The sequence below is a fragment of the Lissotriton helveticus genome, chromosome 7 (assembly GCF_964261635.1).
Source record: "Lissotriton helveticus chromosome 7, aLisHel1.1, whole genome shotgun sequence".
NCBI classification, from domain to species: domain Eukaryota; kingdom Metazoa; phylum Chordata; class Amphibia; order Caudata; family Salamandridae; genus Lissotriton; species Lissotriton helveticus.
Window position 1 is genome coordinate 986,119,869 of NC_136068.1, and position 25,788 is coordinate 986,145,656.

At 45.0% G+C, this 25,788-nt stretch overlaps 1 protein-coding gene across 1 annotated transcript in view; it reads right to left on the minus strand.

The window, feature by feature from the left end:
- The window catches only part of LOC144767171 (zona pellucida sperm-binding protein 4-like), an 89,053-nt gene that overhangs the window by 35,704 nt on the left and 27,561 nt on the right, over positions 1 to 25,788 (minus strand). Inside the window, exons 2-5 of the mRNA XM_078650741.1 lie at positions 25,289 to 25,410; positions 24,649 to 24,742; positions 24,391 to 24,546; positions 23,527 to 23,714 (exon numbers count right to left, since the gene is read on the minus strand). Coding sequence (XP_078506867.1) covers positions 23,527 to 23,714; positions 24,391 to 24,546; positions 24,649 to 24,742; positions 25,289 to 25,410 — 560 coding nt within the window. The remainder of the gene's footprint in view (positions 1 to 23,526; positions 23,715 to 24,390; positions 24,547 to 24,648; positions 24,743 to 25,288; positions 25,411 to 25,788) is intronic.

Genomic DNA, 25,788 nt, shown 5'->3' on the forward strand with positions numbered 1-25,788 from the left:
TTCGCGCGTGCGAATGCAGCAAAAATAGAGCGGCCATCGTCAGTTTCTTGCCATCAGAGTTAAGCTGCTTGGGGATGAGGCCTTAATCGCTCCTCCTTCACCATAGCCCGGGACTATTTTAAATCAATGGTTCCGCACGCCAGAATGCGGCAAAATAGAGCGGCCATCGTCAGTTTCTTGCAAGGGCGGGCATTGCGTGAAGCACCCGATGGGCAGGCTTGCGGCCGCGACTATCCTAGAGTCTTGTGGCCGCTACTATCCTAGAGTCTTTTCATCCCGGCAAGCACATGTCTGTCAATGAGGTCCTCCATTCGGGAACGTAGCGTTGTTAGGGCGGAGAGTAGAACCAAACCGAGGCCCCAGCTAATTGCACAAGCCCGCATTCAGCACGGTCACAGTTGGACACAGCCCGCCAGTGTGCTCTTACATGGTGATTTATTACCGGGGAGCACGTCAATGGCACGTCAATGTACCCAGAACTAAGTGAGGCCGGGGTTTTTATTAAGTTTAGAGTAATAATAGGGCGACCAATTTGTTTGCTTTAAACACTAACATTAGTGCCACCATTGCCTACGTAACGTTGTCCTTGGGCTGAGTGTGTGTCGAAGCCATGGCACGCGAGATGGGACTGGGCAGGCCCCAAAGGGGGTTGGGTAGGGATGGCCTGTTCAGGTACCATGGGATGGGAGCAGGCTTTTGTTAACTTTACATTGTCATTTCAGGTCGTGCTCTGAAGGTTGAAAGGATGGGACGGCCTGGATACAGACAGCAACCACGAGAACAGGTATATCCCGTGTAGGGCGATAAAGGGACACGGCGTGTCATTGTATTGGGGGCGGGGGGGTCGGTTGCAGGAACTCGGGGCAACCATGCTATGGGCCATGCTAGAGTGCGCACCAGCTCACGTATTTTTTAGCCCATAGGGACCCGCAGGGGTAGAAGCCACCAGTATGGACTCCCTTGGAACCTCGCTACCACAGGAGGGGCTGTTGGCCGAATTCTTGGCCGTGGCTCAAGCGAAGGGTCCAGCCTGGGCCCAAGGTTTTATCGAGGCGCGTAGGCAAGAGGACTCCGGAGTCGTAGTCGCCCCCATGCCGGTGGACGCGGCGGGACCTTCTACCGGTGAATCGAGGAGGTCCAATCGTAACCGGAAACAAACCCGGAAGGACTTCCCGGACGAGGCACCGCTAGCCAAGACGAAACCGATGCCTCCGCCCCCAGCAGCGCGGGCCCCCGAACCAGCAAGGGGACCAGCTGTGGTGCAGGAATCGGCCACCGACCTAACTGACTTAGCCCAAGTGGGTATGGCTATGGACGAAATGCTTGGACTAATGGCACTCTTTCAGAAACGTTTGGATGATGTGACAGCAGTATCACAAGCACTGCCACTCGCTTCTGCACCAGCGGCCCCGACATCGGTGCGGGCTCAGCAGGTGGCACCGGCAGCATTGACCCCTGGGGAAGGGCCCTCAACCTCCAGTAGGTTGGTCCCAACTCCCGCCGCTACCGCAACATCAGCAGGAGGGCTGCCCGCCCAGCTAAGCAGCGCGACCCCCCCAGCACGGGCGTAACAAACCTTACTGTGGCACCGGGTTTGGGGCCCGCCCTACCCAGTGCAACAACTTTGCTTGGTGCCGGCGCAGTAGGCACGAATGCGCCAGATGAGGTGGTTCTGCCCGGCCCGACCGGGGCCGCTCAGGTCCAGGTTGAGATTGCAAAGGCAGGCGTAGGAGGGGTACCAAGGTCGACAGTCACCCCTGGCCTCAGGCCGTTGTTCATTAGCATGGCAGGTACCCCAGGCAGCGAAAGAAGGGATATGGAGGCGAGAGTACATCGATATCTTGACATTACTTATGCACGGTACGGCAGGGGCAGACACAAGAAAGATGGGGGGGGAAGGACGATGAGAAGAGGACCAGGTAACAGCGTTGGCCCGAGAAAACAATAGAGAATTGGACAGAGGCTTTCAACATCTTAGCTGCAGTGATAGTACAGAAAGACCCAGGCCAGAGTGAGGCCTTGATGGAATACGCTAGCACCATCCAGCAGGAGGCAAGACAGTCAGGGGGGGATGGGTTGGTTCCTCTATGAACTGCCGCGTTCGACACCCTCTCCCCGGCCATTCTTACATCTCGGCTCAGGGAAGCTGGTGTCATGGGTCCGGCCTTGAGTCTCCTCAACTCCTTTCTGTTGGAAAGGGAGCAGAGAGTGATGCTTGGGAACCACCTCTCCCCTGCCAAGTCATTGCAGTGTGGGGTGCCACAAGTGTCGGCTTTAAGTCCGACCCTGTTCAACATCTATGTGGCTCCCCTGGCAAGACTAGTAAGATCGCAGGGGATGGAGGTGGTGTCCTATGCAGATGACACCCAGATTATGGTGTCATTGGCTCACTCATCTGTTAGGACATCTGCCGCCTGTTTCAGGGTATGCATGCAGTATGTGGCAGACTGGATGACTATAAATTCCCTAAAACTGAACGGCGAAAAGACGGAGGTGTTGATCTTTGGGAAGGACCAAGATGCTTGGTCAAGCGAGTGGTGGCCATCTTCTCTTGGCATCTGCCCCACCCCCTCCCAATCTGCCAGAAACCTTGGCGTAATTTTCGACACCTCGCTCTCCCTTTCCCTCCAAGTCAACAGGACCGTGGCCACTTGCTGGGGTGTGATTAGGATACTCAATAAAATCCGTGGGTATCTTTCCCTTCAGGCATGTAAGCAGGTTGCAGTTGCCTTGGTAGGATCGAGATTAGATTATTGTAACTCTCTCTATACGGAAGTCAATAAAAGCCTTTTGCATCGATTGCAGGTTGTGCAGAATGCTGCAGCTCGTTTTGTTCTGGCCCTTCCTAAAACATTCTCTGCTACTGCAGCCAGGAAAGAACTCCACTGGCTTCCTGTGCAGCACAGAATCTTTTTTAAAATTCTGTGCTTGGCCTACAGAGCTGTGACAGAAGGCTCCTCCAGTGCTATTGGCTCTCTCCTGACGTGCTACGTTCCTACAAGAGGCCTTCGTTCTGCGGGACTCTGTCAACTGGTTGTTCCACGTTTCAAACTAGCCAGATGGGGAGCCAGAGCGTTTTCCGTGGTCGCCCCTCAGCTCTGGAATTCGATCCCTTTCGAAATAAAAACCCTTCCCACAATTGAGCTATTTAAAAAGGCTCTCAAAACCTGCCTCTTTAAGAGGGCCTATCAATGAGAGAATGCTGCAGAGTGTACTGTGGGGGCTTAGCTGTTATATCCGATTTAGGCGCCTTGACGCCCTTTGGGCTAAGTTTGCGCAAGATAAGATCCGTTTTATTTTATTATTATTTTTATTTATTATGATCAGGATTTTTGGAAGACAATGGCCATATGCCCTGAATTAGGTTGGTATCAGAAAGAAATACAACTTTGGATAAAGCACATGTGCAGATCAGTCAGTGACAAGAAAGACGCATCATACAAAGCACAGGGTGAGACAGACAGCAAGAAATGGGAACAATTCCCTAGGCGACCGTTCAAGCAGTCTTTTTGAGGGGGTCAGGGGAGGGGCCAAAAGGCGGGCCTAGGCGTTTCAATTCTGCGACATGCAGACTGTTCAATGGGGGGGGTGTGCACCTGGGGCAGGGCGTGCAAGTTCACTCACAGCTGCAGCAAATGCGGTGCACAGCATGCAGCAATTGCCTGCACTACCAGCCAAGGCTTGCCCCCCGCCTCCCAGGCCCACAGACCAGATGCTTCACGCCAATGAGGGTGTCAGTGCTGGCCGGACCACGACGATGACAGACAGCAGGGCACCACCCATTCTCGACAGGCAGGACCAGCCCCAATTATACAACAAGGGTCTTTCCCCCATCATCATGCAGAACTTCCTACCAATAATAAGGTTGTACCCACTCGTGAGGGAGAAAGCGCTACTAGCTGAGGGTGTCATAGATGGCTTCAGGATACCTTACAAGGGACCATTGGGTTGCTGGGATGCTTTAAACCTCAAGTCAGCAAGAGATCTTTCGCTAGTAGTCAGCGAAAAGATCAGGAAGGAAGTGGCCCTAGGGAGGGTTGCGGGCCCATTTTCCCCCCCCCCCCTTGAACACTTCCTGGTCTCACCGTTAGGAGTTGTGCCAAAGAAGCAGCCAGGGGCATACCGTTTGATACACCACCTATCCTATCCTGAAGGCAACCCTGTGAACCACTGGCTGGACGAGGGGGCTTGCTCTGTGTCCTACTGTTCTCTAGATATGGCAATAGACATGGTTAGAAGGACTGGCAAGGGGGCATGGTTGGTAAAGGCCGATATTGAATCCGCATTCCGTCTCCTGCCAGTGCACCCAGCTAGTCAACACCTGCTAGGTTTTAGGTGGGGTGGCGAATTCTTCTTTGACCGCTGCATGCCGATGGGTTGTGCCATCTCCTGCGCATATTTTGAGGCCTTCAGCTCCTTCCTTCAGTGTGTCCTCTCCACCACGCATGGCATATCCCAAGGGACACATTACCTGGATGATTTTCTGTTTTTCGGCAGGGTGGGGACCCAGGAGTGCACAGAAGGTGTGCGGGCCTTTGAGACGATGGCGGGACACCTAGGTGTGCCCCTTGCCCCGGGGAAGACCGAGGGTCCGGCGCAGGTCCTGACTTTTTTGGGCATCGAGCTGGACACCATCAAAGGTGAATCCAGGCTCCCGGTCGATAAGGTTGGTGATTTGAAGCGGGACATTCGGACTCTATTGGGCAAGGACAAGGCGACCTTGGGGGTTGTGCAGAGTCTGTTGGGTAAGCTGAACTTTGCGGCATGGGTCATACCAGCTGGCAGAGTGTTCTCCCGCAGGTTAGCCAAAGCCACAGCTAACATAAGCAAGAAGCACCACTTGGTGCGCCTGGGCCCTGGCCTGAAAGCAGACCTTAAAATGTGGGATGAATTTCTGGAGAATTTCAATGGTACAGTGATTAGGAGGGCCCCCTGGGAATGCAGCCAAGAACTTTGTCTTTTCTCAGATGCATCAGGTAGGGAGGGATTTGGTGTTATATTTGGAGAAGAGTGGTGTGCAATGCGCTGGCCCAATGCATGGCGGAAGAAGGGGATCACAGCAAATATAACTGTCCTAGAGCTCTTTCCCATAGTGGCGGCTGTACATTTATGGCCAGGGGGCTGGGCAACAGGAAGGTAGTGTTCTGGTCAGACAACATGGCCGTAGTTCAGGCTATCAATGGGCTATCAGCCACATGCCCCCTTGTTTTGAGTCTACTGAGGGAATTAGTCAGGGCGGGACTGCAGAACAACACAGAGTATAGGGCGTGACACATTGAAGGTGTAAAGAATGTGGCAGCTGACGCGCTCTCTCGCTTTCAGTGGCTCAGTTTCCGAGAGGCCTGGCCGCAGGCGAGGGCGGCGATGACACCATTCCCGGCACATCTATGGCGACTCCTTCGGTGGGGGAGCGACTGAAGATGATGGGCGAGCGATCTCTGGCCCCTGCTACCCGAAGGAAATATGCCTCCCAACTGGCCACTTTCAGAACAGTGTTAAGAATCCTTAGAAGCGACATCATTGGGACTTCAGGAACAGGTTGAGACTTTTGTGGTTTGGGCCATTCAGACTGGCAAGACCCATTCCTGCGTGTGTGGCCACCTTGCGGCCCTGAAGCATGACACCAGACTCCATGGGAGTGAAGACCCCACTTGTTCCTTCAGGGTGAGAGCAGCGCTGAGAGGGTGGGCACGTGAGGAGACCAAGCCCGCTGATACCAGATCGGCAATAGAATTCCCCGCATTGCAGCGCATGATAGAGACCCTACAGCTAGTCACCAATTCCCTGTTTGAGACTCAGCTTTTCTCCACTGCCTTCTGCTTGGCTTTCTTTGGCGCCTTTAGGGTGAGCGAGCTAGTAGCTAAAGCTAAGACAGATAGGACTGGGGCAGCGTTGGATATGCTGGATGTCTGCGCGACAGACGCCCTAGTACTCCGCATTCACAGATCCAAGACAGACCAGGCGGGGCGGGGCACAACCATAGTGCTTCAGGCTTTAGGGGACCCCAGATACTGCCCTGTCGCCACGGTCAGGGAATGTTTGAAGATCAGACCGCTCCTAGCGGGGCATTTCCTCATCCATGCAGATGGGGCGCCATTGACCAGGTTTCAGCTGGAGCGCATCATGAGGGCAGTGTTGGCCAAAGCCGGTCTTTCAGGAAAGGGGAAGAGATTGTTGAGCCACTCCTTCAGGATTAGAGCGGCTACGGCTGCATTCAGGGCAGGGATGGGTGCATGGGTGCAGAAGGGGTCAAGAGGGTAGGATGATGGAGCTCGACCTGCTTCCAGCGATACATTCGCCCCTAGAACCCAGGCTGCGAAGGGCAATTGTAGACCTAATGGTCCCTAGGAGCTGTGTTTAAGTCATTTCAGAGGCTAATCAGCTCAACTTTGCTAAATTCATGTCAGAGGCCAACCAGCACGACTTTGCAGTTAATTGTGTGCAGTGTAAACCATTAAACTACGTGTGTTAACTATAACGGCGTCCTCCCCCCTTTTGTTTGAACAGTGATTTGTCTTCTTTTCCAGAAGGCTGTTGCGTGTGGGTCATGGGACATTCTTATGTTGCCAGGTTGGAACGGTGGGCAGCATCCAAGGATTGGACCCGGGTTTTCGCACAGACGCAGTTTGTATGGTTGGGCCACCCAGGAATGAAATGGGGTAACCTTAGGCTCAAGCTGGATCACCACCTTGCTTTACAGAGGGCCCCACCCAATGTCCTCATCATTCACCTGGGGGGGAGGGGGGGGAGGGAACGACTTAGTGACCATAGGCAGGAGGGGACTGATTCAGGCCATGCAGAAGGACATGGTAGCGATTAGCAACAGGTTGGGAGCGGGCGAATTATGGTGGTCCGAGATTGTCCCTCGCAGGGAATGGAAGGGGCGAGATCCCCGTCAGCAGTAGAGCATTCTCGTAGGAGGGTAAACAGATCCATGCAGAAGTTCATGGAAAGGAGAGTCCTTGGTATCATTAGGCACGCTTTAATACAAGAAAAAACGGAAGGGTACTATGATAAGGATGGGGTACACTTGTCTAATGTGGGAATGGATATGTTCCTACTGGACGTGCAAGAGGCACTAGCAGCTGCAGGATGCAAGTAACTAAGGAGGTGGCCTCCTCCAGAGCTGTGGCGGAGTTACAGGGCAATCTGGAGGCAGACGGGTACAGTAAGGGTACCTCTGCCTGGCACAGTAAGGGTGCCTGAGCCAAGGACCCGGAGCTGCAGGAGGTTCCGGGAAACCGCGACGGCGCCCAGTTAGTCCTTCGGGCGGTCGGGGGGCCTGAACCGACCGGGGGTGTGCCACACTGCTTCGCCCTGACAGGGGGGGGCGGGAGTATGACAGAGGATCGGCAATGTGCTGCACCGTCAGAGAATCTACTCACCGTGCTGGCTGGCTCTTGAGACAGGCGGGACAGCGAGGGGCTGCCTGCTTTGGATCGCCCGTAAGATGACCCACCTAAACGTCATACGTTTGTTGTATGAAAATAAACCTGCAGCAGTTCTTATCCATAATTACGTGTCCAGTGTATCATTTGGGGCTGGATGTGTGGGAAGTGGGGCGGGAGCGAATGACGGTGTGGGCACTATGAGTATCGCTTACTGCTGCAATCTGCCCTTTGACTGCGGAGCTGCCGGAGTTCCTACCGCTTACCACAATAATCCCATCACCCGAGGGCACACATCTGGTTGCACAAACACTGCGCCAGGTGGTAGGGAGGGGAGCGAGGGCGGCTTGGGAAGACGACTTGACGCATCCTCTCACTGATAAAATGTGGACTTATTGTTGTGAACAAAGACGCTACATCTCCAATAACTACCAACATAAGCTTATGCATTTTAAATACATGCATAAAGTATGTGAACGCTGTGCTGCTCGCGAAGATTGACTGCAGTAAACCGGGTACTTGTCAGAGATACGCTGCAGCACATCCCGACTTTCTCCATTTGGCTTTGAATTGTCAGGCAGTTTTAGCTCTTTGGGAGGCGGAGTTTAAACATCTGGAGCTCATGGTTGAATTTAAACTCACGCCCTCGCTGCTGTTGGCCCTATTGGGCTATGTTCTCCCACTGGGGGCTGGTGTCAGACGCTTCACCACAATGGCATTGCTAGTGACTAAAAGACAAGTTTCCCTACATTGGTGCGACACGAAACTGCCGCCGGTGAAAGTCTGGATGCGGGACATGATGTATTGTGACACCACTAGTGACATTTATGCTTCTTTGCTACATCCGGTCTCCTTCCCTAAGAACATTTGGCAGCCGCTCCACTCTGATTTGCAACTCTACCCTGAGCGGACAGATTGATGGGCTTACTTTGTAAGGTGGTAGCCACTGTGGCAGCTGGATGATTGCATTACTCAGCTTTTATTATTGTATGTACCTGCAAGGTTGGTTAAATGTTGTTTTATTTGAGGTCATGCTTCTGCTCAGGCACTACCATTATCATATGTGAATGTATGTCCATAATCGCTATAATATTGCTGTATACTCTTTCATGCTATGATTGCTGTAGGTTACTGTATAATTTCAATAAAAACAGGGTTACAAAAAATAGAAATGGCCGTTATCACTTTTGGATCTCATAATAAGGATTTAAATTGAAGAAACAAGAATGGCACAGCCTGAAATAATACAAGGAAAGGTGGAAGAAAGGGACGGTAAGTGTAAAGAAAGTGAAGGGAATTGAAGGTATAGCAAGGGGTACATCAGCTTATTCGGAAGCTAGGACTGGAATGGTTATAGAATTTCCCTTGATGGAAGTGTATGGAGAGAATCTTATGTATGTGCCATAGATCATAGCTGGTCTTTATGCTTTTACTACAAATTTTCCAAAATTGCTAGAAAAACCAGAGAAGTGACACAAAAGAAGTGCATTGGTTTACATATATATCACAGGTGTTGTTGACTGATCCTAGCAACTTGGGGGCAGACTAAGGCAGTATTTGCATTGCCAACTGAAGAAACAGCTACGGTTGCTCTGCACAATGCTCCGTCTGAATAAGTAGCTAACAAGTACAAACAGGCTATTGAGCATTTGAAGAAAAGAGTGCCCGAAAAGGAAGCAAGTTAGGGAAAATTGAGAATTTTACGGGAACCAAAAGAGACAGTGTATGCTTTTTATGAGAGGCTAATGCAGATTTTCAAAAAACATAAGTTGATGAACACGAGAAAGATGGTGTTAGTGGGTTTTTTCTCTGCTTTTATAATGTGTTTTGCTCCCTGAGCTTAGTAACCATATACAACAGAGTTAATTATGCTGGCAGACAAAAGTATTGATGAAATCCTGAAGCTGGCTAATTGGAATAGAGATTACTTTGATGAAAAGCAGAAAAAGATCAAAGAAAAGTTGATTGCTCAAACAAAATCATTTGAGAGGGGAAGCCAAAACCCAAATGGATTCAAATATAAATTATGATCATCCTGGAGTGAATGAAATAAATAGGATGAATAAAATGCAAAGTGCACAAATGGGAGCGATGCAAATGCAAAGTGGTAGAACAGGAATGATGAATAATGATGGGTTGAACGTGAATAATAATATGAAGAAGAAAAAAAACAACAAAAAAAACACCACTGCTGGTCACTTCTGTGGGAACATTGGGCGCGGGAAACGCAAGTGTCGCCAGAATCCAAATATAGTTAATTGTGAAGCTGTTCCTCAAATGCAGACAGATGATGGTCCCAAATTCTGTGTAGGGTGTACATAATCAGAGACCATTCAAAATGTTGATGCATTCAGCATCAATTATGCAATTCTCAAGGACTGTGCCTGTGGGGGTTAGGATTTACCAAGAATGGACCAAAGTGGCTCATATGTTGAAAGGGGACGTCAATGGCTGTCGCGTTTCATTTTGGTTCAATGTGGGGCAACCTCTTCTACAGTTTGTGCTGTAGAAAACCCCTACCTACCACTCTCAGAAAGAGAAGCCCATGTTGTAGGGATTAGTAACAATCTAATTGTTTAATCGGGTTACAGCAGCTTTCCCACAAAAAAAAAAAAAAAAAAAAAAAGATGGAAAACAAAAAGGTTCCATTTGTGCAATTCAAATCCTGTAAATGTGTTGGTCAGACACTTGCTTTGCAAGATGAATTGTGTGATCTATTACACACTGGATGGTGTTGCGATTGAAACAGAGGAGGATTCAGTGTGCAAAATAAAAATCGCTAGAGACTAGAGTTCAGTTGTTGTAAGTTGCAAGTAAAGGCATTTCTTTGGATTTATGGCATACGGTCAAAGATGAGATATAGGATTTTTCTGGAAAGGAGAGATTGTATTCATAAAAAGTGCTTAACCAGTTACAACAAAATTGAGATGGAATCCAATTTTACATAGAATTAAAACAGTACAGACTTTCACAAGGAAGAAGAGGAAAGAATGATTGAGCTGGGAATCCTCCAGGAGGTACTTGGTAGCCTTCATAATTCTCCTGTGATGGGGATAAAGAATCCAAGTGGAGAATTGTTCAGGTTCTGAGAAAGATAAACAGAATTGTCATCACATTGTTTGGTGGTATCGAGTCCAGCAGTAATTTTGTTGCAAATCCCTTCAGATGCAGAATGGTATACCGTCATTGACTTGTGCCAAGAATTCTTCTGTCCCTTTACATGAAAAAAGTAAATTCCAATTTGTGTTTCAATTCTAAAATAACGTTCTCATAAAGTGTAGAATTCCAAAAGGGTGTACAGAAAGTACTTTCAGTCAAATCTTGAATAAAGATCTAGAAAAAGTGAGGTTCGTTATAACTCCGTCTTAAGGCAGTATATACATGATTTGTTAGTTCCATACAAAATCAAAGAGGACTGTAAAATGGATACAATGAAATAACGTAGCTGACAATGGACACCAAGTCTCCCCAACAAATATGCAGTACTGTTAAAGAGAATAATCTATTTTGAATATTAGATCAATGAGGATGTCAGAAAAGTCTCAAAAGAACGTGTTGCTGCAATTCTAAAAATAATCCCACCAACCATCCAGATGTTTCTTGCAATTGTTGGCTACGGTTTCAATGGATTCCAAACTTTTCTTCAATTGTGAAGCAGTCAGCAAGACTGACATAGTGACATACAAGTTCTTATACCATTTGACAAAGCATTTTCTGAAGCATTCAAAGAATGGAGTGTGTGTGTGTTTTGAACCAGCACTGGGAATGCCAGACTATAATTTGACGTACTTTCTATTTTGTCATGAAAACGGTGGATGAGCATTATCAATCGTTGCACAAAAGCATGGTGGGTTGAAGTGGCCAGTAGCATATATTTCAGCCATCTTGGCTCTAGTACCTTCAAGTCTTACAGTTGCAGCGGTTTGTGTTGCCACTGAAAAACCTAAAGGAATAGTGAGGGCTCCTACTTTACATATTCCTTGCTTTTTCCTCAGTACGTCTGTTTTGGTCCTCAAGTCCCTGGCTGTATCACTGTATTCGTTGCAAGCACCATGAGACCTCCCGGTGAGATGGCCGTTATACAAGATTATCTGACATGGAAATTGACTGACATATGCCCCTCACTGAAAATGTGCTGACCTGCACAAGAACTAAGTAGGCCGACTTATGAGCAAGTCATTCTTGCGGTGGATAACATTTCTCCTAAGAGGTATACTTCTTTAAATCCAGCAACACTGCTTCCTATTTCAGATTGGGGTTGTGAAGGAACGGAATATTATGAAATTGATCATAATGACAACGATCCAGAACACAATTGTATATCAGATACTGAATTATGTAAAAGACCAATACCAGATTAAAGAACCCCCTTTGGAAATAGCTGATTGACATGATTTGTTGATGGTTCTGGTTTAAGAGGCTAATATGTAGCATTCAGAGTAGCCTATGCAGTATGTTCCATTTCTGACACCATAGAAGCATCTTTTCTGCCAGCTGCAACCTCAGCTCAGGTGGCAGAATTAGTAGCCTAGACAAGAGCTTGCTGCCCATCATAAGATGTGAATGTGACAATTTATACAAAACAACCAGCATTGTTTTGGACGGGTTTATGCCTTTGGTCAACTGTAGTCACAGAGGGGCTCTATGACATCTTATGGAGCACCTATAAAAAATAATGAATTAAAAGCAACATACAGGAAAAAAGAAATTGCAGTAGTCAGGTGTGTTACCCATAAGGCTGGCAAAGACTTGGTTACACTTGGCATAGTATATGCAGGCCACATGGCAAAATACTGAAAATGCAAAATCAAGAATAAGCACTATACAAAATGTGTGAAATGTTAATTGTTTCTCTAGGAGTTCAATTCATTCTTCTTTGGGCAAGTTGAAAGGCCTTCAGGAGGAAGTATTAGATGATGAGAAAAAGGAATATGAGGAATTGGTTACCAGAAAATGTATCAGGCTTTGTATGTTAACAATGGGAATACGAATACTCTCCCGTGAGCAATGTAGTACCCAATTGGTGAATATTTACATGGCCAGACACATGCAGGAAGAGATCGCACAAAACATGTATTCAGATAATAATAGGAAAATACAGGATTTAGAAATGCTGCCGAGGACATGTGTCTGGTGTGTCAAAGAAACAATAAAGGTAAAAAGACAAAAACAGTGATGACTCAGATTGGCAAATCAGAAGGCTCATTTACAAGAGACCAAGCAGACTTTGTGGAGATGCCCCATACAATGGTTTGAAACACAACTTGGTCATTGCTGGTTTTCTAAATGGCTAGAGGCCTACCTCACCCAAACATCAGATAGTTGCTAAAGTTGTACGGAGGGAATCGATTCCCAGATTTGGAATTCCAACTTCTATTAAGATAGATTGTGGTACTAATTTTAAAAACGAGGTTTTGCAAATAATCTACACCGCATTTTAGACAATTCAAAAGTTTCATTTTTGCGATTGTCCTCAATTTTCAGGTGTGGTAGAGAGGGCTAACGCAAGCACAAATAAGCCAAAGTGTATGCTTCAACTGGTTTAAAGTGGCCTGATACACTTCCTCTTGTTTGATGAGCATGAGAAGTACTCCTGACAAAAATACTTGTGTATGACCCCATGAGGTGATCATAGGAAGAGCAATGAGGCTTGCATATATTCCTTCAGCTGCTTTAGTATCAATACGTTTTTTTTTATTTTTTTAAATGTTGTCCTCATCTCACCCTTGGCAAGTACAATCGAACACTGGCAACCCTAAATCCATCCTGGGCGCCCAGGGCTGAAGTTCTTGCTTTGCCTGGAGCCATCCCGGCTGCCCCTTTATTCCAGGGCCAGGTGTAATCATAGGACATTCTCAGGACTTTGAACCAGCCTCATTTCTACGCCCCAGTCTATCAGGGGTTGCCAGACAATGCTATTGGTGTTATGTAGCATTCTAAATTCCAAATGTGCCATTCTTAATACAGCCCGGAGCCAATTTTCATATAGGGGGGGACTAGCATCTTTCCACAACTTGCAGATTTCTCTACGTGCAATGAGTATAAGAGTAAAGAATAGAGCAACCTGTGTCCCCCTAAATCTGCTAATGAGGTCCATGTCCAGACCAAACAAGACCCTTACAGCGTTCAGTCTCAATGTCACCTTAAAAATACTCTCCAAAGCCTTCTCCACAGTACCCCAGAAATTACACAGAATAGAACATTCATAAAAGACGTGGAAATCATCCGCCTCTAACATACCACATCTGGGGCACAAGGGGGATGGGCTAACAAACTTTGCAATTTTCGTTGGCGTATAGTAAAGCCTATTTACAATATAGAAGTGATTCTTCTTAAGAGAGGCAGACCTAACATATTTATACAGGTATTGGAGAGATGTATCATAAAGGGTGTCCGAGACAACAGCCAAACTAGACATGCTCCAAACAAGATGTAATGAGGGTGCCTGTAATTCATCTGCCTCCATCCGTTTCCTGTACCATAGTCCCACTTCCCTTTTCCTAAAACCTGAGGATTGGAGAGCAAACTCAATGTCCCAGTTACTGCCAATGTTCTCTTTCCCAGCGGAAAACCAGGAACAGAGTTGGATATATTTAAACCTAGAAAAGGAGTCCCCGATTTTTGATCTCAAGACCTCCCAGGGGAGTACTCCCTCTGATGTTACCAGGTCTGACCAAGTTGTTATTCCTGCTCTCCTAGCAGGAAGGGACAGAATATCCTGGAGACAAGATGGTGTGCCGGGGGAATCCCATATTGGGGCAAAATCTGAATAGTATTTGTATCAATAAATTTTAACATTGTGCTAGATTACTGTAAAGGTCTGGCTGATGTGGTGAAATTAGACTTTCATCAGGTGAACATGGCAACATGCAACAAATGACATCACCTGTTGAAATAGGAATCCTAGAGACAGGATAGTGGTCCAGAATCACATCTGGAAGAACTGTTTAGAAGAGCAGTGGTGTGTAGCCCATCAGGTAAAACCGCAGACTATCACTATGATAAAGTGTGCTGGAGTGCACAGTGGATTCATGCTACACATTCAAAAAAAGTTAAAGCTGCAAAAGAAGAGGTAGAAACAATGACTTAATCAGCCACTGAGCCACGAGGTCAAAGCCAAGCTCAAGACGACAGCGTGGATCCAGAGGATGGTGAGAATTTTTAAACTGGTGAAGAAAGAAATTGGATTCAAATGTCAGGGCAATGAAGGCTCTAAAGAGAAACCAGAAATTCCTGAACATCCACTTTCAAAGCAAGGATCAGAGTGAAGAGCTGTTACTGTTTAAGATCCAAAAGCACGAGTGGCAGCAATATGTAGTAGTCTCCGATCCAAACAATGAGAAATTGCAGTTAAATATTTGGATCTAACATTTCTGGATGGCAGTAGCACAGAAGGTGTGTGTTCAGATTGGGATTGTGCCTATCTGTTAAAGTAATGGAGTTAAAGAGTTGTCATCTACTGTTTTAGCTAACTTATGCAAGAATTGCATTTAAGATCTCTCATTCTGAGGCGAGAAAATTCTTAGATTTTGCTATTAGGCATGCAGTCCAACCCTTTCTGGATTTTGCTGCTCATTTGGAACTTGGAAGGATTTCGGATTACTCTGTAATAACTCTGCAGTTGAGCCTTTATGCCTGTAATAAAACCATTTTACTTTTTCCCCTTGATCTCAACTCAATTCGTGAGCGGTCCTGGTTACTTGATTTACTACTCAGCTAAATTGATTTCAGGGAACATGCCTTTTTATGCAATTATTTCCAGTGGGAAAACCTTACAGGGTAAGATTTAAGGGTTTCAAAAATTCGGGGGAAGAGGGTGGATTTTAAAAGATATTGCAGTACAGATTTTGCTCCTGTATCATCAACAGCATAGTACCAAAATGAAACAGGGCATAGCAGTAAGTGATAGGTTCATAAATAAAAACACTGTTCATGGTAATTCAAGGTTCCTTGTTCCCTGCTTCTACAACTCCTTATGTATCTTGAAAGGGGCCCTAGAATATCTGATGAAGTATGGCGATTCATTTTAATCCAGAACAAACAATAAAAAGCAACCCAGTCTCCCAAAACTGCAATAAAAGAAGCTTATGGTAGCTTTCATTCCAAACTTCTTCTAGCAACCAAAACAAAATCTTCAGACGCACTTAAAGATTTTTCAGCATATCGCAGAATGGATGTGAAAAACTGGTAGTCTTTATTGACAAAACAGACACTATTAGAGAAACTCCATCACCATTGATTCTGCAAGTCTGCCAAAAGTCCAGTCTAGGACCATCGGGACATGTTTGAGCATCTTTATCTTTCTAAAACACAGGAAGCCATCAAACTGTGCAAGTTTGGGTCACCATTGTTCCCTCTTGCCAATTAAACTCTTTTGTCTTATAGCCCAAGTGTTACAAGGCCCCCTTACATTTCTAGTAAGAATTCTTTATCCTCCACCACTTTACTAGGAGGTCTCAGGTAAGACATCTTAGGACCACTTTTGAGCAAGCATTGGCAGAGTCAACATGTCTGGCATTGTTTTGTGCAAACTATTGTTGGGAAAGCAACTGCACCATCAAAAAAAAAAAAAAGGCAAAATGTAATAATATTTGTTTTGGTCTTAAAAGCACACATCTCCATAGTAGTCCCTGGCACGTAATATAACTACTTTCTGTGTGGACATGAAACTTGTAAAATGGAAAAATGCTGTCACTCAAAGTAAACGTAGCCAATGGCTGAAGTGAATGCTGGAGTGGGCGGAAGAACAATTTGAATGACAATAATAGACCATTGGATGAAAGGGCTAGCTAAAATCCCTGTACTTAACTATATTACACTGTGTAAATATATTACACAAATGTATTTAGTAACAGCAAAATGGCATGTTTCGATCTCACAATCTCACTAGCTTCTGACCCATTACTTTGCCATCTTTAGTTGGAAAAATCCTGGAACAAGTTTGTTCCAAATTGTGTACCAGCCTCGAAAGAAACAAGATCCTGGATGACACCCAACAGGGTTTTAGGCCAGGTCACAGTATGAATTAACACTCCTTCCACTGAGAGGTTTAAAATGGGGACTAATGTTGACAGTGTCGGTGCTCTTAGCGTTAGATTTGTCAGCTTTTGACACAATCACTCACAACATCCTGCTTCAAAGGCTCACGTTAGCATTTCAATACAAATCTTCATTTTTTCCTTCAATCTTTTTGATCAATCGTTTAAGCAAATCTCTTGGCAATTTACTTTCTAAACGTTTCCCTATCAGCTGCACTGTTCTGGGGGGCTCTGCTCTCCCTCCTTATTTGTTCAACTTCCATCTTTAGCCTCTTTCTTATAGTTTATTTATTTGCATAGTTTGTTAAAACCATTGCAATACAAAGATATTTAATTTCAAGACAATCTATATGTATAAAACTCCATACTTCTAAAAACATTAAAATTCTTTTTTTTTTTTAAATGTGCTATAATGGTGCAAATTTACAAATCTAGTGTCAAGTTTTTAAGACACATTATAACCGGTTGCGCACATCTCATTTATTCTCCAAGGTATCGGATTTAAGTCTGTATATTCCTTTATACATCAAAAGTTAATACATACAAAATGAGGTGCTTATGGCTCAGGCATAGGGCTCAGTGCTAGACATCGAACTCCTCCTGTTCCTGCATTTTTCCCGTGTGGCTGGGTTGGGTATGCGGTTTAGTTATTATCAATAACTAGGTTTCCGGCATTTTCTATTCGCATATCCTCAAAAACTTTACCAAGGAACAGTTCAGTTGAGGGTTGTTGGGTCTGAAAAATGCCAGAACAGCCTGCCTCCTAGTTCGATCACCTCGCTGGTTAGATGTAACTCTCAGCAGTTGTTTCCGTTCTTGCAAAAGTTCTTTGCAGGAGCATAGTAGATGCAGCAGATCTTACGGTGCTGAACCGCTTAAGCGACACCTAGGGTCCACCTTCTCCTTTAGCCAGGGTGGAAGATGCTGTATGCAGGGTAGCAGACCAAATCTATGCTTCATAAAACAAATTTTTGTTTGCTTGGCATAACCCAAATTGAAGTACTTTTGAGCAGCTGGCTCGCAGTAGGTATTCAGAGTCATCCATCCGTGAGACCTTTCTAAGAGTGAGGCTTTATCCCCCAACCACAAAAGATGCTGGACTGTTTCCCAAACCAGTTTCTTAAGCATGCTGGCATTTGTAGGTGTTTCTTAGAGTTGGTTTAATCCCAATTTGAGTAAGCCATTTTTAAGATCTCGCTGCGGGTGAAGCCGTGTGACGTTCTATCTCTTTCCATAGCTGTTCGTTTAACGTTCCCGGAGGGGCTTTCCGTATTCTATCCCAGGCTATGATGTATGCCCCATGTCTCGCAAAAGATTGCTTCTGTATCCAAACTCGAATCTGATTTGCGAGGGTGAAGTATATTTCGGCAACCCAAATATGACCCTATAAGTAGTTGATACAATGGAGTCAATTAGTTTGGTATCTTCCTTTCTGCGCCTCACTGCCATAAGTAATTGTTGGCAGTAGCTTTGCACGAACCACCTGCACTATAGGCAGAATCGATTGACTGTTTAGTTTAGAGTTCAAAGCTTTTAAAGAAGTTGCCAGGGCAATGCCTTTATGCCTGATGCTGTTCCTCTGCGCAAGAAATTGACCACCTTTGTCTATCTTTAGCCCTGATATTTATATTCCGAAGTGTCCTCTTTCTTTCCTAATTCACTTGCATACAGTTGAATGCTATACCTACATGGGCAATGTGCAGCTTCTTTTTAGACTGACACACGTTATGCTGCAAAGATCCTTTGTGGTATGCCTGGATGAATCGGTATTGGCTCAAACTAAATTCAGACAAGACTGATGTCCTGGTGGTTAGGGGCAATCCCCTCAGCCTGGTCTAGATTATTTTGCACTAAAGAACTTGGATAATACGTAGCCATGAATCATGCATCTCTACCATAGTAAAATGCCTAGGTGTGAAATTGAATTAAACGCTTTGTATGACATCGCAATTGATCACTGTTGGGGCAGTGTGAAGTTCTTGAGAGGGTTGGCACATAACTCTTTGGGTCCTTGTCAGCTCAAGTTTGGATTGGAGTATATCGAGGTCTTACCATGGTCCAACTTCTTAGATTTCAATGGAAACACAATAAAGCTGCTAGGCTGGTACTTTTAGATACTCACTTGGTGTAATCCTCTGCATCATTGGTTACCTGTAGGTGCTAGAATCTAATTTAAGGCACTAAGCGTGGTCCTCCATTCTATTTCTTTTCATTCATATTATTATTTTCCTACCCCGGACGTTGTCTTTGTGCATGAGTCGCTATCATCCCTGGTACAGCAGCTCTACAAACCCTCCTTGAGTAGCCACTCTTGACTATGGCAGCCAAAACCTGGAATGCCCTATCCTAGACCAAGGAACGACAAGCCCCACAATGATTTTGGGTAGAAACGAACCATTCCATATCAATTTTCACAGATTGTCTTTTTCATGTAGAACACCAATAAATCCTAGGGTGTATCCGAGCTCCACAAAACTAGTCAACATACCCAGCTAACATAGTATCTTTATGTGCAAATCCGTATGAACACAATTGTGCAATTGAGGATCATCACATCCATTTTAGAAACTTAAGAGGAAAGCATAAGTTTAACGATTTATGAAAGAAGGAGCAGAGATCAGAGGTAGGAGCAAATAATTTGAAAGATGCATCTATAAAAGGATAAACATTAAGCATTCGCTTCAATACTATAATCAGGGGACTAGTCAAATATTGCACCTGGATATGCCACTATGTACTGAGGCAAGTAATTTCATACATGTGCAGCTTCAGCACATTAGAGGCCTCTGTCAGTGCCAACAAACACTCAACCAGGCCAGCTGTAACCCAAAAGCCATCAGAAGGCAGAGAGCACGCCCAGCAGCAGCGCGTGAACGACTGTCTAAACTGTCTACTACTCCTCCATCTCTCAAACAAGCTGCTTTAGGACTTTCAATCCCAGTCCTATATGAGGCCAGCCTAGTTCCAAAGCAGAGGTGTGCTGAACATGAATAACGGTATTACAGGAGAGCAGACTAACAAGGGCAGGACAGAAACCAAATGGGAGTATAACGGCAAGGGAAGGATTGCATAACAGCATAGGTGGGCAGTTTTGCTGCACTGCTGATGTAGGCGGGGGGGGGGGGGGGAACCAAATCACAAGTGGTATATTACCGCATACTTCTTTGTGCATGTGTATATTGTCAAGGGATGCTTAAGGTGGCTTCTCCATACAGGAGAGGAGTGGTTATTCTGGTGGTTGTTTAAAGAGCTGATGGTCAGTCAATGGATTCAAGTATTCACAGGACGCAATATAGTGCGTCTGCAACTAGGCTCTAAACTCAATATTCAAGGAGTTCCCTCTCCACAGACCCTCATACTCGACCTTAATTACCTGCATAGAAATAAGTATATTACCCACTTAAGAAACTATTGAGGAGTGTCTGCGTAACTGCCCCCCTGGAGTCACTTGCACAGTTACACTTTTGGGGGAGGTCTGGTTTAGTGGCTAAGCACTTTTGGAACTGTTGAGCTTTAATCAGGTTCCAACTCTTGCAGACGAGTGCGTGATTCTGAGCATATCCACGTCTTTGAGCCTAAAACTGTAAATGTATGGAATCTAATCCAATTGTAAAGGGGGCATTAAATGTCACTTGGTGAAAGAAGTGTAAACCCTCAGCTAGATGTAGAATAGATTGTACCTGTTCACGAACTCCTAACTAAATGTATATTGCTTACTGGCTAGGTGTGTGTGTGTGTGTTAGATCAACACCAATACGCAAGAGTGAGTGTGGTGGTCAGACATCTGCTTCCTTCAACCCCACATATAAATAAAACGTGCTAGAGACAGTCCAGTTACCTGGGCAGGAGGACAATGCAATTATCACTCTGGAACGTCTCAGAGAGCAGCGTTAAACACCTGCTTAAGCACCAAAACATTGGTGAGTTTTTGGCTACAAGGTTCCTTCAATCGAAACTTTTAAGCATTTCAGATCATTCCAGAGACTTTAGCAATTGCCATAAACAAAGCACACAATACTAAGTTCAACGGATTTCGGAGGAGTCACTATATAATAGCGCCAGGTTACCCTTAGGGTGTCAGATGCGCTTTATAAGCAACTATAATAATAATAATAATAATTGGGCCAAAGAGTTATACACTGCTTCAGCAGGTGAGCAAATACATTTCTATTATACTCACCTGAGAGCACCGGTCTGTTGGCATAGGGCACCTCACCCTCTGCAGGAGTGGTACTACTAGGTTTAAACACACGAGTGCTTTACTAAACTGAATGCAACCGGCATCACTTTTCAGAGAGCATGCAACGCATTTGTAAGACAACAAAGAGCAGCTTTCCTCCACTGGTTTAAGCTTTCCCCACAAACACGAAGATTTCCTGAAGCATAACTGAAGAGTCTGACAGCAGCGTGACCCCATGGGAGAGGTTGCCGGAGTCATTCACTCGAGCTCTATGTAGAAAGCTTGGGACCTAGAATGTTATGTTGGCTGCTGCCACCAGCCAATGTTTAAAAATCCCAAGCAGTTGTGGCAAGACCACCTGTCCAGAGATAGATATATATATATATATATATATATATATATATATATATATATATATTTTATATAAACATCCGCACCATTGCATTCTTCACCGTTACCAGTTGATTAAATAGACATTGTGGAACAACCAGCATGGTGGGAGCCAGAACAGTCCAGGTAGAAGTCCCTGCTAGAGGTGTGCTACCCTCTAGCAGGGATTTGGGGAGATCGACCAACACTAAAGTTGCCGAAACGCTCACGATTGGCTGTTCCACTTTGCAGTTCTAATCGAAGAAGGGTGGTAATTATGCTTCAGCCCCTTTTCCGAAAAACGCAAGCCTACCACATTAACTAGACTTGTGGATATCATTAGGAAACGTCATTCTCATCCTCTTTTGGACGATGAATGCCCCTCTTTTGACACATCTCGGGACACATTTCCACTTCACATGCTAAACATGACAAATGTGGGGGCCACACATCAAGTTCTTGTTCCCTGGAGGATCAACAATAACATCGCCTATTTGATTAGCAGAATATTAGGTGCTTCTAGGATTAATCATCATCATATCCCTCATGTATAGTTCATAATTTTACCTAAGGCACTTGTCGATAAATTGTGGTCATATGTAGAGCTTCTATGTTAATCTGAGCAACGTTTTTCTAAAATTGTAGATTGAGTTTGTTTCTCTCAAATCTGAGAGACTTATGGTGACAGCATATCTTTTCTTTTTTATGTATATACTGTAGGTCCCCATATCTTGGATTAGATTGTACAAAAGAGGTCCTGAGAAAGGTGGCCTTGAGCCGCCGAAACGCGCGTCGACCTGGTGCGGGGTCTCATGCTGGTTTTTGAGACCTTCAAGTTGGCGTGAAGATTCTGCCAACTGAGACTCAGTTTTCCTTTTTTCCCTTGATGGTGTGGTTTGAATGAAGTATGGGTGTGAATGTGGTAGTATTCTGAGATTGTGTGTATGAGATCAGGAGGTGTCTTTCTTGAAGTTTTTCGTCTTATTGCATGGTACATATTTATTACCTTTTGTATTTACTGTGAATTTTGAAAATGTTTATTATATTGAATATGTGATGAAATGTCTTTCTATAAATTAAAGAATAATGAACATAAAATAATGAATAAATTGAAAATAAAAAATTATAAAATAAATTTTGATTGATATATGTCTGTCACCAAGGTCAGATTGACAGTAGGATGTATACCAGTATGTGAATATTAGGGCCAGTGTTGGAACATTCTTTTCGTAGTAATTTTCTCTTTTTCCCCTCTGTTCCTTGGCCATATTTAACTTTTTGAGGGGGTCCCATTATATTTGCTATCAGGATCAACAAGAGGCTTACATTTGTAGCCCCTCTGTGAAAACCAAGCGGGGGATCACCCTTAATTCTAGCACCCCTCTAAAATATATTACTGCCGGAATAGATGCACAACTAAGCCCCAGCGAGATCACGCTTGCACTTATGAGACCAGTACGGGATGGGAACCACCATATTAATTTGAAAACTCCAGACACGTTCTGAAAAGAGACACAGACAATGCCCATCCTCAAGAGTGAAATGTTCCAATTATTAGGGGAGCTGGCATCTCATCCAGAGGCTTTGAAGCTGGTAGAGCATTTCACAGTATATAAATGGTCAGCTGGGCAACTGGCACATTCACATACCAACACTTCCTTATTGTTCATTTCTGCACTAGAGACGGATTATGTGCAAATCCTTCAACTGACACTGGATTAAGGAAATATCACAGGTGCTGCTCCTGCTCCAATTAGGAAAACAAGCTTGCTTTGACACCCCTTGGTTCTCTCCTTGTTGTATCAATTTAGTATAGTTATTTTCCAAATGTCATTCTAGTATAAGTGCTGAATAAAACCATAATTTGGTTGATTAAGTAGGTTGCCTAGTCCAGGCTACAGTGTGTATCAAATTGCTTGAACAATGAATTCTCAATGGTTTGCTACAGCAGACAAACCTCTCAAGGTGTGACCTTCACGGGAACCGCTTGATCTCCCTTTTTCGCTCAATAGATGCTCTATCTTGAGATTCAACCATCATGAGAGGGAAAGGGATTTAGTGGTCATCCACCCATCAAAGAGTTGGAGTTTAGCATCTGGTTTCCAAGTTTCATCCCTACCAGCTTGCCTGGCTGGTAGAGACTAACTTAGATACTTCATAGCTTTTTGAGAAGTAAACCATTTATTAAGTGAAGCCAAAAGAGTGCTATGTTCGTGGACTTGCAAGAAGCTAGCCTAATACAACTGAGCAGGTTTGGTGAAATGGTCGAAGGAAAAACCACGGACGTATAGGATTTGGGTTCTTGCAAATATGTGAACTCCTCCATGGAGCTGGCTCTTTAGGAGGACATATTTTTACACCAGCTTGAGCACCAAGACAACAGTAAAATGTGTGCATACACAACTATATCATGCACATACACCAGAACTTCCCCTGACCAGTGTCCTACCCAGAAGTAGTTTGCTAGAGAGAATGATGGCGTGGTTAATGAAATTTTAAATTAAAAGCCTTGATCCAGTCATCCCCTACCTACCATAGTGACCAACCTTACCTGGTACACGCTCCCGCAGACCAGAGGAAGTTGATAAACAACAAACACATCATTGTTGTTCTTACTAAAGCCAGTGCATGTGGTCGCCGCATTGATGAGATGTACAGACCCCAGGTCCAGAGATGGAACAGTAATGTACTTTGAGACAGCGACAATTGCTTCTCCCGTGTGGGAGCAATGGGAAGTCACTAAAAGCAAGTGGAGAAAGGCAAATCCCAGTTAGTCAATGCCACAGGCGATTGCGATGTGCAAATGAAAGGAGACATGACTGTCCCACCTTTAATCTAGCATAGCTCCCCACTGGCCTCCACACTAAGTACCCCACAATGATCAATGATTTTGTATGCCAAAATCTAATGCAATTGAGCAAACAGACCAGATTGTCTTGCAGCACTGAAAGGTCTTAGCAACGCTAACCTGATCTGCAATGGTAAGTGGCTTTGGATTTGGGAGAGGGGTGATCGAACATTTTTATAAATTAAAATAATATTTATTCACGCATGTTAAAGCGAACCTAAATTGCACTGCTGAAGACAACGTGGCTTCTTAAACTTTTATGGACATTTTCTTGTGTACACGTTTCTCTCCTTCCGTTTTACCTTTTTCATAAAATAGTCGAAATGGAATTGATGTTGTGGTGCAGTTTCTTGTACTATATCCAACTTGTGCTTCGAAGGAAGCCATGCCTGAGGAATTCCTGCATATCGGCCATTATAAAATGTATTGTGCAAAACGCCGATAGAGGCATAGAAGTGGCAGGTAAGGCCACAGCTCAAAATCCATGCCCAGCAATCTATTCAAGATACCCACTTGGTGACTTATTAATCCCTAGATAGGTTAGTTTGTACCACGACATGCACCCACCTGGACTCCCAAAGTAGCACGGGATGGAGGAGCTGCTGAAGTCGAAGCAGCAGCTATTTGCCTTGCATTCAGCCTGGGTGATGGGCAGACTGCCGCAGACCAATCGGTTTGTTGTATGCACTGCATCGCACACATCTGCACTGGGAGCATCCATGGCTGTAGAGAAAGCACGACATGGTTCAACATAACCCCCAATATGGAAGAAGAGATGACCGTTCCCAGGAGATTCCATATCTAGAACACCAGTCTTCTGCTTACCGTGCAAGACTGGGCACCTCAGCATCTTTTCCTGAGAGATCGTCAGTCCATCAAGGACTTCTTCAATCCCAAGGGTCATGATGTACTCTCCATCCTGCAGCATAAAAGTGGAATGGGTGAAGGTGATGAGAACGACGAGCTACAGTACAGTAGCATGGACTCATTAGGTCCCCAGCGCATATTCCCCCACCCCCAAAAGTGCTTAATGCATTGTTAGCAATCTATGGCAGTTGACACACAAGTGGCAGATATTCGACCTCAAAATAAACATGTCAGTTCAGTAGACCAAGACTTGACAAGTAGGCCCAGCTGTGAGCATGCCCTCATGATGCACCACTGCAACTATGCTGCTGGTGCCATCTGTTGTGACAACATACAAGACAAAAATCAGTTCTTAATTATGGAACAATTTGTGTAGAGAAAAGTGGTAAAGCAGAGAAATCTGCATTTAAAAGAGAAAAGCTCTCAAATACTTGACAGGTGTGGAACCCACACTAGGCAGGATTAGATTCATGTTCACTGTTCCTAGTACTTTAGAGCCGAACAACAAAATTGGTGAGCCTGTAACATGGTTTGCAAAGAACGACTCTAGGCAAGGATGGAAATGTAGCGGACCACTGCTCACACCAGAAGCTCTCACCTGCTCATTTATGAAGCACCCAGTGTACGCAGCACCAACTACTGGGGAACCATCTGGTTTACGCGACACCCAGGTCCCACAGGAAGAGTCGTTTTGGAGACTGTGCATCATTCCATCCGCACCTAGGGAGGGAAGATCACAAGGTGGAGGAGATATTCAGCCCTAAACATTGTCAAAATGTAGCTACTCCCAACACCCTAGGACTTTCCAAATGTCACTAACAGACTTCGCTTTGTGTAATGGGTGATGAAGGAGGAAACGTTTCCAATCATCTCCTAGGTACACCACGCATGCATTCATTAGACGTTACTTTCGACCAATTAGCACAGGTCATCCTGTAAAGGAACCACCTATGCACACGCTGGGAAGTCAAATGAAGTACATTCCTATCCTTTGTCTCAGTCAACACACAAACGGAGGTCAGCATGCATACATTGTTGCAGTTATATTGATTTAAAAGAAAGTCAAATACGGAACAAGAAGATATGGAAACTCCTTGT